This window comes from Tachysurus vachellii, chromosome 11 (genome assembly GCF_030014155.1).
Source record: "Tachysurus vachellii isolate PV-2020 chromosome 11, HZAU_Pvac_v1, whole genome shotgun sequence".
NCBI lineage: Eukaryota > Metazoa > Chordata > Actinopteri > Siluriformes > Bagridae > Tachysurus > Tachysurus vachellii.
The window spans coordinates 25,383,497-25,397,621 of NC_083470.1; the positions used below are offsets into that span (position 1 = coordinate 25,383,497).

Genomic DNA, 14,125 nt, shown 5'->3' on the forward strand with positions numbered 1-14,125 from the left:
CTAAATACTAGTGCACTAAATACTAATGCACTAAATACTAGTGCACTAAATACTAGTGCACTTCAATTCCGATTTGCCAGCCAGGTAAAGACACCTTCTTGACCTGATTGGATGTTGGTTAGTGATTTATTGAGTCCACCATAACGGAGGAAAACCTCACCAAATATAGCAGACAATGATCTATGCATGAAATTTATTGAAGGCACATTTCATGTTTAAAAAACCTTTATCTAGATCTGACAGATTAGAAAACAATCACTGATTCTCAGCTCATCTTTCACCTTATTTACATATTTAAGGAATGAATTGTTTAGAGAAACATCAGAACTTCAGTATGATGACAAACACTATTTCTTTTTGAAAGGACAATCACTGAACACCAACGTTACCACCATCCAATCACTGAACACTAATGTTACCACCATCCAATCACTGAACACTAATGTTACCACCATCCAATCACTGAACACTAATGTTACCACCATCCAATCACTGAACACCAATGTTACCACCATCCAATCACTGAATACCAATGTTACCACCATCCAATCACTGAACACCAATGTTGCCACCATCCAATCACTGAACACTAATGTTACCACCATCCAATCACTGAACAATAATGTTACCACCATCCAATCACTGAACACCAATGTTACCACCATCCAATCACTGAATACCAATGTTACCACCATCCAATCACTGAACACCAATGTTACCACCATCCTATCACTGAACAATAATGTTTCCACCATCCAATCACTGAACACCAATGTTACCACCATCCAATCACCCGACACCAATGTTACCACCATCCAATCACTGAACACCAATGTTACCACCATCCAATCACCCGACACCAATGTTACCACCATCCAATCACCCAACACCAATGTTACCACCATCCAATCACTGAACACCAATGTTACCACCATCCAATCACTGAACACCAATGTTACCACCATCCAATCACTGAACACCAATGTTACCACCATCCAATCACTGAACACCAATGTTACCACCATCCAAAAACTGAACATAATTTTTATTTCCTTCATTAATAGAAACTGTAAAATTTTGTAAAATATGTAAATAGTTTATAATAATTTTTCTTTATATAAATAATGAATCATTATTCTATTCTATTCTATTCTATTCTATTCTATTCTATCCTGCATTCAGAAAATCTTCCTTGTCAGTATAACGAATAATTACTGATAATGGAGCAGACCAACAAACCAACTGACAAATCCAGAAATATTCAGCGTGTAAACGACTGTGAAGCAGGCGGTTCATTCCTGTGAATTTCGATTTAATAATAATAGAAATGCTGTCAATCAGTCCGCTTCGGTGTAGCTTCCGAATGCGAGTGTGTTGAGCAGCTGTGTAATGCAATGCCGTGGGGCCTCTTCACATGTGCCAAAGGCTTCGAACTGAAAACTGTCGCCTTCACCACAGGAAAAAAAAAAACGGTAATTGTGCGCTGTGGTACCGAGCTCAGTTTCAGTTTGTACGTGTGTTTATGAAGGTGTTTCTTACTGCATCTGTTCATCTCCACAGGGTGCTAATGAACAGTCATAGTCACCTTGGCTGGAGATGCTGAAGAAAGAGAGAGAGAGAGAGAGAGAGAGAGAGAGAGAGAGAGAAGTGATCTCATATCCTCTTTTTCTCACTTGAGATATAACAGAACGCAGGCTGGAGTCTGAAACATTCCTCACATTTACTGCCTTTCCATCTCCATATATTTAACTGTATTCTTAATAAACCAAATCCTTTTAAACTGTCTACACAATATTCTACTCTACTTTTAACACCAGTTTCAGTATTTCTAATATAATTCGAATTTTGGTTTGTAATATAACAGTATTTCTATCTATAATTATTTGTTTTTTGTATTTATAATGTAATAACAGTTCTAGTATTATTGTCAAAATAGAATTAACTTGTTAGTTTTAGTATGTTTAATAGATTGAGATTTTAAAATGAATAGAATTTGAAATAGATTTGAATTGAATTTAAGTTCCAACTTTACTATTTCTATGTATTATTGTTAGTAGTTAAATATAATTAGAGTTACAGTTTTAGTATTTCTAACATAATTAAAGATTCAATTTTATTATTTGTAACATACGTACAATTCTATTTTAGCAGTTGTAATAGAATTATAGTTGTAATTTTTGTATTTCTAATGTAACTGGAATTCATATTTTTGAATTCGTAATAGAATTACAGCGCTAGTAACTGTAATAAATAAAAATTTTATTAAATGATAGTTTTTGTATATGGCAGAAATACTGTTCTAATTTTATGATTTTGTTTTATTGTTTTTATTTCAATTTTATGAATTCTATGAGTCCCTATTTTAGTATTGTTTTATACATCGCTGTTCTCATTTTAGTTGTAACAGAATTATTTATTAGTCTTTAATGGTCTAATTACCTTTTTTTAGTTCTTTTTTTTCAGTAGTTGAAATAAAGCTTTGATTAATGACTAGAATAAAATTTAAAAATTTCTAATGTAAAAATTGGTTGTTTTATTTTTTTTCTGACAGAATTATCGTTTCAGTTTTGGTATTTTATCACATTTTTGCAGAATGGATTTGAATGTAGTTAGAATTCTAGTTTCAGACTTTGTAATATAATTAGAATGAGAGCGGAGAATTCAACACAAAGTAATAACATTATGGTTTCTGTTCCTGTTTTTAGTTTGCCTCTAGTTTAAACATTTTTAATAGAATTACCACTAATGAAGTTCTACCTTTACAAGTGCCCATTCATACACGTTGAGCTGCCAGGGTTTGTTGTTTCTATGGTTTACACACTATTCTAGGGTAAGTATCTGTACTAGAATTCTAGTTTACCCTTTCTATATTTTTTTTAATTTTATAAAAGTAAAAAATAAAAAAAACGAAGGTTTCAGATTGAACTGAGTCTGGCTTTTACGTGTATAATTGACTTTAGAGAAACTCTTCTTTCTTTAAAAGCGGCGATAATATCTACACCCCCCTCTGTGACACTGCTGTGTCTCTGTTAATGAACCAGCACCTTGTTTACGTCGTCTACGTCTCCAGATTGTTGCTGCACTTGACGCCGGCGGGTTTCCCCCGGTCCTCTGGGCCTGCGTGTGGGAGTGTGTACATGGGAGCAGCATTGTTCTGATTTAATTTTAGCCAAAATGAATAATACACACGTCTCCCATGGGTGTCTGTATTAGTTTCCCTGTGATGTCGCTTCTTATTCGGTGTTCGCTCATGCAGGTCCCAGGAGAGCGGCAGCATCTGGCTTTCCGTTGGGGGTCTGATGTGCCCCTCGACCTGCCCCCTGACTGGTACGCCCTGTTTATTTACATGGGGATGCCACCTGTGTGCTCGTTTAACATGTCATACGTCATCCAAAAATTGCACTGATGATTAGCATGATCACACACTACCTGTTATCTAAACCTAGATAACTAACTAGTAACTGAAATAACAACAGCAGTATATTTCTTTGCCATCAAATCTGACCTTACGATGATAAACGTCAAGCATCAGGTCACTGGAATATGCCATTAAATTCAATTAGTAGAAGTTTAACATGTACAACTAAATATGGTGAACTTTAAAATCGAACACAGAAGCCAATCAAGTGAGAGAGAGAGATGTTGTTACTGAGCCAGATGTTAGAGCAGGTTTTTGGTGTCATTGCGTAATCAGGTAAGTTTCATCTCTAAAGGAGGGAATTATAGTCGTATATCTTAGGTACATGATTTATAAAATTATCCACATGACAAACAAACCAAAATATGTACTTTTGGTACATGTTTCTTGATGGAATTAAACAGCTGCCCTAAGTAATAAAAAAAAACAACAACACAGGAGTATCTCTTTAAGAGTATTTTAGAGTTTACTCATAGAGTTTAAAAAAAAAAAAATCACAGGGATATCCCTTTAAAAGTGCTTTACTTTAGGAATAAAGCTTAGTGAAAAAATTCGATTATCTCCTAATCTCCTCTTGTTTAGAGATTAGCAGTAGAGATTATGTTAAAACAAACAAACAGGAGTATCCCTTTAAGAGTGCTTTAGAGATTAATGATAGAGATTATGGTTGAAACCACCGGAGTATCCCTTTAATAGGACCTTAGAATTTAGCAACAGAGTTTATGTTAAAAACACAGGAGTATCCCTTTAAGACCACTTTAAAGTTTACTCATAGAGTTTAAGGGGAAAAAAACACAGGGGTATCCTTTAAAGAGTACCAGACTTTAGGTATAAAGTTTAGTTAAAATACACGAGTATCCCCTTAAGAGTTGTTTAGAGATTAGCAATAAAGATTTAGATGTATTTCTTTAAGAGTACTTTAGAGTTTTACCCTAGAGTTTATGATTTCTTTTTTTAATACAGGGGTATACGTTTAAGAGTTGTGTTTAGGTTTAAATTTGAAGCAGTTTGGCATTTGCACTTCACATTTATACTTTAAGAGTTAAGAGCAGATCCTTATTGTTAAACATTAAGCATGGGCCTGACCTTCCCTACTTGGCCTTTTTGAAACGGCTCACGTTGTTGATCGCACATAGCTGTTCATTTAAAATGCAAATGACTCTGTTGTCAATCCGAATGCGTGTTCTAATTAAAACGTGCCGTCAAGGTGAGGAGCAGGCAGGGGCAGGATGGGGTGGGGTGGCTGAGCGAGGACATAATCAAGGTCTGTTGTAATGAGTTATTACTAACGAAAGGCCTATCAAAGCCAAGGCTCATGCTGACATGAGGAACCGGACCTCAGGGTGGACAGCGCATAGCGTTTAACAGGAGTAAATATTGGCACCCAGTGGGGCATTGAGTCACTACAAAGGGCTTGTTAATGCAGATAAAGGACCAGCTCTGAGGCCCAGAGGGGGAAATGAAGGCTTGTGTGTGTGTGGTTACAATGATCTTAAATTGGAGTTTGTGATCCTGACATGCTCATGGGTTGAATTATGGTTGGATATAAATGACTAATAAGGCTATCTAAGCTTGCTAATTCCTGAATATTCAAATGATTATTCATTATTAATAAGACTATAATGTTATACAGGCTCATACAGAGGAAACATTAACATTCACTGCACCATGTGTTCATCAACCACCAAAGCTGAAACCTGTTCGTATCATCATTTTTATTTTTTAGCCCACTGTTATACCGCCATTTTCACCAACACATCTTTAATTTAAGTCCTAAATCTTACTGGACAATATACAGGACACCAAGATTCAACAGAGAACCTGATGCAACTGCTTTTTAATGTTGTATGTATGCATTTGTCTACTGTGGCATTATTTTGTGATTAAAAAAGCAGTTTATTGAAAGAAATGTATGTTTTTGAAAGAAAAAATAATAATGTATTCGGGATATCTAAAAAAAAACTCCAAACACTTATTTTACATTCGATTAAAATTATTAATTTAAAGTAGTTTTTCCATATACCATATCTACACTAAATGCCATTTGAGAAATATGACCCGGGTTGCCAGGGCTACATTTTTACAGCAAATGTGGAACAATATTACAATATTGTAGTTTTTTTTTTTTTTACTATATTTTTAAAATATTCGGCAGCTACCAAAATAAAGGAAACATCCGGAAATAAATCGAACCCATTTCCACAAACACAGGTTATGTAAAACAAACAGAAACTTGTTATTACAAATCAAGCACGTTACTACAAGTCAGGAGAGAAAACAAGATGAAAAATGTCTCTCAGTTTCTACTTCATAATGTATTTTGGGCTAGTTTCAGGTCTTTGTGGTTGAAGAGAAGTACCTGGGCTGGAAATTTTTACTGATACACAAAACTAAAGCAAAATAAAGTCTAAAAAACGACGTGTTAAATAAGAAAGTGCTGTTTTAATAGATAAATTATTTGACTATTAATTAAACGCTTGAATATTTAAACAATAAACAAATAATTCTGGACAAGCTTCCTGGAGAAACGAATGAGACCTGAGTGTAATTTCTTTACTTATATTTGTTTACATCCTTCCTCGTCTTAATACCAGCTGCTGGATGTCAGCTGAAGATCGAGCAGAATCGTGAGATTTGCTATCTGCTCTTAAACTGACAGGGTGACAGTTCAGCTGGGGCCAGTGGGTCTGTTTCCATATTTTACTACATGTTCCAAATAATCTCATTGTATTTAAGTTGCTGTGGAAGGAATGAAAGAGAATTGTGATGAAAAATGAAGCTTGTGATGAAGTGTCATTTACAGCTAGTACAGTCATTATAGCTTGATTTGCTAACCTACAGACAAAGCTAATATCATGCCACATAAACCAAACAACTCATTTTCACACTGATTAACATTTTATTTTGCTTGTGTTTGGGTTGAAGCACTAAATATAGTTTCTAGTACTTGCTATTGTGACTGTAGCATGCTAGTTCCCAGTCAGATCATTCCTAACTCACAGCAGCTAGCATTGTAGCATGACATAAACCCAACAACCAATTTTCACATTGATTAGTGTGTTATTTAGCATGTGTTTGAGTTTCAAAAGCTAGATATAGTTTCTGCTGTGACCTGCTAGTGTGAACGTAGCGTTCTTGTGCACATTCAGTTCATTCCTCGCTAACAACAACTAGGAGCTTGATTTGCTAATCTGCCAACAAAGCTAACAGCAATCCACATAAATCCAAATACCCCCTTTCACACTGACTAGCATCTTATTAGCTTGGGTTTGTGTTTGGAAGCTAGAAAACACAATAGTTTCTATTGTGACCTGCTAGTGTGAATGTAGCATGCTAGAGCAACGTCATATTATTCCTAGCTAGTACACTTAGTGTAGCTTGATTTGCTAATCTGGCAACAAGATAATTTAACGGTCAGCATTTTTACCATAAACTAAATCAAACTACCAACTTTCACTCTTTCACGTGTGTTTGATTTTACTAATCAGATTTAGATTCTGGTCTGCCTTGCTAATGGGAATGTATCATGCTAGCGCCCACTCAGTTCATTTGTAACTAACGATAGCTTGTAGCTTGACTTGCTATGCAACCAACAAAGCTAACATCAAACCAAATAACCGACTTCCATGATGCTTTGTGTGTTATTTTGACTCGTGTTTTACTTTAAAAACTAGGTATAGTTTTTACTGTGACTACTTGCTAGTCTGAATGTAGCATACTGATGTCCAGTCAGTTTATTTGTAGCTAACGACGGGTAAAGAAAAAAACACAAATCAGTCCTCAACCACACCCTTCTTTTATGTACTTTTTGCAAGTGAAAGGCAGATACAGGAGAGAGCGAGAGAGAGAGAGAGAGAGAGAGAGAGAGAGAGTGTGTGTTGGGGGTAGGATGGGGGGGATGCGGGTGTCAACTCGAACAGACTTCCATGTAGCTAATTTATTTACAGATTTAATTAGACCGATTGAGCCCTCACAGTTCTGAGAGAGTGAGAGAGAGATAACAGGGGAGAAATGTTGCCAGCGCTACACTAGTTTAATTACTCTCTCCTGCTCCAGATCCCCATTCACCCACGTCTGGGGAGAAGCTTAATTAAAATCCTCATTATTTTACTTTTAATTAGTTCTCCCCTTCTTTTGTTTCCTTTCACCATATGGCCATGTTCCGTGGTCAAATTAACGTAATTGAGCTAATTAAGGCGATCGCCTTAATTATTCAAAACCTTCCTATTGGCTGATGCTCCAACCCACCACCCACCCATGACTCCCCCATACCATGTCACCTCATCGTCTCTGTCTCCGTCTCTCCTTCTCTGACATTCTCAGCTCACAGTTGTCAAGTATGTATGAGTGAGCATGAGCGTGTGTGTGTGTGTGTGTGTGTGTGTCATCCTTCATCGAAAGCCTGTCACTGCAGCTCCCCACCAAAAATACATCTTCTAGAAGGTTTCCCATGACAGTAACGTTAACGACTACGTCCTCATCCTCTTGCCCCACAGAGTACCATGAGGGATTGACATCAAACCCTGCAATCTATACAAACAAAGTATTTACAATATAAGTATTTACAAAAATCCACAAATAAAGGCATTTTCTTCATGATTAAAGGTAAACGTTTTTCGATCTAATATCTATCCATCACATCTCAAGTCAAGTCACGTCAAGAAGCATTTATTGTCATTTCAACCATACAGTATGTAGCTGTTGCAGTACACAGTGACATGAGACAACGTTTCTCCAGGACTACATAAAATACAGACAGAGCTAAGGACTTAAGTTTAAGTTAGTCCTAGCCATTGCACTGTGTGTAATATACTTATAATGGAAGTCTATGGGGCAGTTGTTGGATTCTTATTGGCTGTTCATTAGTAGTGGTTTGTATCCTTCCTTTCGCTCACCGGTTGCTAAGTAACAGCAACAGTAAGCTGTTTCGAATCGTGACCTATACATCTGTTATGAAAGATAACACGCAACATATTTTGTTGGAAACAACAGTTTATATGTTGAACTTGTGAGGAAAGTTACACAACGTTTAAAAAACAAAAATCAAACTCAGTCAGCCTTTTTCCAGCTAATTACAGACTGTGATGCTACAGGCTTAAAATGTTTCATCCACACATGTCAATTTACATTTGTTGCATAGCAACAAGAAACCTGTGTCTTTTTTACATGGTGAAAGAATCAACAGGAGGAATGTTTTGTCTTGTCTTTCCTTACTTCCTTTCTCTCTCCAGGTTGCACCAGGAATAAGATCACGGCTGTGGACACGGAGACTCAGCTGGTGCCTGAGAGCGAATCACAGCCAGTCATGACGTTATTCAGAGTGACGCATACCCTCTCCTGTGCTGCTGCTTAGTCCAAACATACAGCTGTTTCATTCAGAAAGTCTTGTTAACGATGTTCATTTGGAGTCGTGTTTGAGTTTAACATTGGGGCAAAAGTAGCTGCTGTTAGCTGCAGTGGTTAGCGGCGTCTGGTTAGCGGCGTCTGGTTAGCGGCGTCTGTGCTCCATCAGATCTGAACACATCAGCGGATACACTTCTGGAAAAGTTCTAACAGGACAAATGATTAAACTGTAAGATGAATTAACAAATAAGAACTTCAATCAAGGGGGGCACGGTGGCTTAGTGGTTAGCACGTTCGCCTCACACCTCCAGGGTTGGGGGTTCGATTCCCGCCTCCACCTTGTGTGTGTGGAGTTTGCATGTTCTCCCCGTGCCTCGGGGGTTTCCTCCGGGTACTCCAGTTTCCTCCCTCGGTCCAAAGACATGCATGGTAGGTTGATTGGCATCTCTGGAAAATTGTCCGTAGTGTGTGATTGCGTGAGTGAATGAGAGTGTGTGTGTGTGCCCTGCGATGGGTTGGCACTCCATCCAGGGTGTATCCTGCCTTGATGCCCGATGACGCCTGAGATAGGCACAGGTTCCCTGTGACCCGAGGTAGTTTGGATAAGCGGTAGAAAATGAGTGAGTGAGTGAGTGAGAACTTCAATCAAAGCGCTCTGCAGAAACATCTGCCCTAAATAAAAAAAAAGATAAATGCCCTACACACATCTTTTATTTCAGAGAAACATAACAGCATTGCATTTACTTCCATTTTTAAGGATGTAATTATTCTGCAGTGTCTCAGTACTCAGAGTTCGTATCCTCCCAAAGACGTGCTCTAAAGAACGATTCAGTTTAGCCTGAATTTGTATTCGGCTCTGTGTTCGGATTTAATAATCATTTGTATAGTCATCAGGCCTGAAGGATGAACCAAACTACAGTAAGACATTTGAGTAAAATTTGCAAACCTGCCTGTAAACTTTACTGAACAGAGCCGAGATGCACAGAGCTTCAGAGGCCTCCTGTTAGCGTGGTATTTAAACCACTTCTGCCTCTCTTTTGCCTCCATCTCCATCACAGTCTTTCTCTTTTTCTCAGCATGATGCGTGGAAGCTCAAGCAATTAGTCTCATTTGCATGTGTTAATATGATTAATTAGTGAGCATAAACACTTTTTTCCTTGACAGAAGCCACACAGCAATCCATACACCTGCAAACTTTTTTTTTAAATCCTGATCGGCGATAAAGCTCATCAGGCTAAGAGGCTTTTTCTTCCAGACCTGCTAATTGGCATCTGAATATGCCTGGCTAATTAGCGATATGCAGATGAGGCTCACTTCGTCTGAACACAGCATGTGAACCGTGGCGCAGTGGGCTGTATGAAACGCTGTGCCTGTGGTTTTATACCTCGAGATATGAAGATAATACTAATGAATTGATTTGCATTGAAAATGTAATTTTAATCGTTCCGTTCAAATTTTTAGCAACCGCACGGCGTGAGAAACGAACGAGGTACCAGGCGAAACATGACAACGGGAACAGAACAGTTTCTATTTCAGCTAAAATCAGGAATATCAGAAATCCAACACGTCCTCCACTCATACAGTTAACGGGGCGTCGCTCATGTGGCTGCTGATGAAGCGGAGAATCGGTGGTTAATAAACAAAATGGGTTTAAAATGTCCAGCTGTAGGCCTGGTTCTGTGTGACAAACTCGGTCACGTGTACATGTTACGCAACCTCAGACTCAGATTTCCTCTAAAATTACTGTTTTGCTCTGATTATCTGCTTAAAATCCTTACGTGAAGTACTAATATCTCATATTACTTCATATTATCCTCTAACCTCAGTCACGAATTAAGAAGTGTGGGATAAGTCTCAGCTATTTTTATTTTTTTAATCGTAGAGATGGGGGGGCACGATGGCTTAGTGGTTAGCACGTTCGCATCACACCTCCAGGGTTGGGGGTTCGATTCCCGCCTCCACCTTGTGTGTGTGGAGTTTGCATGTTCTCCACGTGCCTCGGGGGTTTCCTCCGGGTACTCCGGTTTCCTCCCCCGGTCCAAAGACATGCATGGTAGGTTGATTGGCATCTCTGAAAAATTGTCCGTAGTGTGTGATTGCGTGAGTGAATGAGTGTGTGTGTGTGTGCCCTGCGATGGGTTGGCACTCCGTCCAGGGTGTATCCTGCCTTGATGCCCGATGACACCTGAGATAGGCACAGGCTCCCTGTGACCCGAGGTAGTTCGGATAAGCGGTAGAAAATGAATGAATGAATGAATGAATCATAGAGATGTATTTCCACCTGTTCTGTAACCATCTCAAGTTACATGCTACAGATCGGTCGATTCAAATTCATAGTGAAACAGTTAACACTTGGGTTCATCCAGAGTTTTATTCTGTGTAAAAATGTTATTACAGACATCACAAAGAGAAACGAATTCCATCTAAATAGGGCTAATAAAATATAATAATTTGAAAGACAGGATCGGTTGTGTTTACAGGAAGGAACATGTTCTCACTTTGCTCAACAAATCCACATTCTTAAGAACAAAAAATCTCTTTTAGATCTAAAGAATGTGAGATATTCAACCAATCAGGTGTTCTATCTCCCTCCCACATGGTTTTCTCACAGACTAGAGATCGTTTCAAAGATAACGCACAGGTTTGAAAATTGCTTTTGCACTCAAGTGCCGTCACACTGAGATATTTCTGTCCCATTTTTGCTGTCACTAACAACACTTTCTGGCATCGTCTGAAAAATCTGTGTGAATATGAGCACCGCCTTGACAAATACTGTAGCGATGAGTAAACATATAGAGTGCAGCATGGATGGATTTCTTTATGTAGACCAACGGAAGGAAGTTAGCATCATTCTGGTTCCTGTGACAAAACACCAGTAGGATTTTACTGCTTTTGGTTTATTTTCAAAAATAAACTTTGTGAGCAAAGTGTTTTCGATCCTCAGATGTTTGTCCGTCAAGATCGTTTTGCACAAACACACAATTTATGAATTTTGAAGCCTAATACGATTGTCAGAAGTCACGCACAGTCACGTGACTTTAGCATCACCACCACTGAGCTTCCAACTGTTTAAAAGATTGATTTACAATTATTTGTAAGAATGTTTAGCTTGTTGTAGATTTACCCACGTTTTAACAACCAGCAAATCCTGACCCATTTCCGGGTTTTAACGCAACTTCCCTCTGCACGAGCTGATTTGACGATCGCGCTCTTTGATGACGTTAGCACAATGTAATCGTTTGTTATAAACAAGTCTGTAGCTATAGGATTTTCGTTGATTATTAGAATTCCATCAAGAACGTATCGCATTTATCTTACTGTGTGATAATCTTTCAAAGCTGCCTTTAATCGTGTAAATATGAGCCGAGCTAAATAAACTCATTCCTTTATGCAGTGCAGTTGCATTCGGAAGAACAGGAAGTTGATCATTGTTAGCTCTTGCGAACATGCATGCTAGCTAACTGACTAATGTGTTGTGGTGTAAAAATAATATAATATAATATAATACACACAAACACACACACACACACACACGGACGTGGTGTCGTTTAAGTTTCCCTTTAGACTGAATCTGATAGCACGTGAAGGCAGCATTATTTTTTATAAGTCTTTCAACGATAAGCCAGCTTAGTCAGGGAGCGTGTGTGTGTGTGTGTGTGTGTGTGTGTGTAGGAGGGTGTGTTGTGTACTTTGATTGCAACACGGTAAACAGTTAATGCACGTGATTGTTTTCAGGCAGTGAGTCGAAAGCAGCGAGATGCTTTTAATTAGCTAGGAGGCAGATTATTATTAAATACGAACACGGGATCAGAGCAAAGTTCAGCCTCCCCTGTGCAAATGCAAGAGCAGATAACACACACACACACACACACACACACACACACACACACACACACAGTGCTTACAATTAATTGCTTCTGTAATGTTCCGAGCTTACTCCCTCCTTTGGGTAATGCGTTTTGCACTAACGGGAGTGAAGCTAATCACTACATGAACAAACAGCAATAAACAATAAGCATCATCCGTGCTGGGTAAAAAAAATAATTCATATTAATTTCTTCTTTTTTTTAATTTTTTTATAGCATTTATTGTATATTGTTTTGAATAAGTGTCACATATTGCCCATATGAGTGAACCGTAACACGTGACACTGTTATAAAAAGAGTATTTACACTTTCCAAAAAAATCCGACACACCTACTGCGGTTCTGCAGGTTAGCAAAACAAACCAAATAAAAATAAGATCACAAGAAGTTCAGTAGAGTTTGAGTTTGAGAAAGCCACACTTCAGGATCTTCAGGGTCCGTGTTTAAAGTGTTCATAGTCTACACGAAATCCTGTAGAGTCCATTAGAGATAAAACCCCGGCCTGAGGAGCGTCTCGTGCAGCGAGAAATCCTGCAGCTCCATTCAGAAAGAAAAGGAAGGAAGGTGGAGTTTCTCCGGAGGGGCCGTGGAGTGAAGTACGGAAGTGCTATTGAGCTTTCGGGATGCGGGTGTAGAAGTGCATGCATTGGAGAGCTGGAGAATTTCACGAGGCCAGAGATTCAGGAGACACAGCAGGAAGGTGGGGATGAAGTGAGGACGATGATCACGGGCTCTCAGCAAACCTGCCGAGACGAGACAACACGAGTCAAAACAATGACAGAAAAAAAAATACAACATTTTCTATGAGGAAACATTGAGGTAGCATTCCACTGTATTTCCCACTGTATCATGCTAAACGGAAGCTAAACGTCTCAGTGATTTCCATTCATAGCCTGTAGTCATGAAACGATGGGGCAAAACTATCCTGTTTTATTTATCCTCCAGTAAAAATCAGTGTGGAATTTGGTCTAAATTTTTTGAATGGGCGGAATTTCAAAAGAGATCAAACCTGGACAAACCTGAACGTATTCATAAATTGGAACTTATTTTTTAAATTCATTCATTTTCTACCGCTTATCCGAACTACCTCGGGTCATGGGGAGCCTACAGTATCTCAGGCGTCATCGGGCATCAAGGCAGGATACACCCTGGACGGAGTGCCAACCCATCACAGGGCACACACACACACTCATTCACTCACGCACTCACACACTACGGACAATTTTCCAGAGATGCCAATCAACCTACCATGCATGTCTTTGGACCAGGGGAGGAAACCGGAGTACCCGGAGGAAACCCCCGAGGCACGGGGAGAACATGCAAACTCCACACACACAAGGCGGAGGCGGGAATCGAACCCCCAACCCTGGAGGTGTGAGGCGAACGTGCTAACCACTAAGCCACCGTGCCCCCATCTTTTAAATTAATGATGCTAATTAGCATGCAAACTCTAGTTGTACCAATGCAAGGATCAGGGATCAGTTTTGTGTGCGTTTGGT

General features: G+C 38.9%; 1 protein-coding gene across 1 annotated transcript in view; it reads right to left on the reverse strand.

Annotated features, from left to right (window-relative positions):
* Nucleotides 1–12,662: 12,662 nt before the first annotated feature.
* The window catches only part of si:dkey-90l8.3 (LIM domain transcription factor LMO4-B), a 7,789-nt gene continuing 6,326 nt past the window's right edge, over nt 12,663–14,125 (reverse strand). Inside the window, exon 5 of the mRNA XM_060882351.1 lies at nt 12,663–13,369. Coding sequence (XP_060738334.1) covers nt 13,361–13,369 — 9 coding nt within the window. The 3' untranslated portion in view covers nt 12,663–13,360. The remainder of the gene's footprint in view (nt 13,370–14,125) is intronic.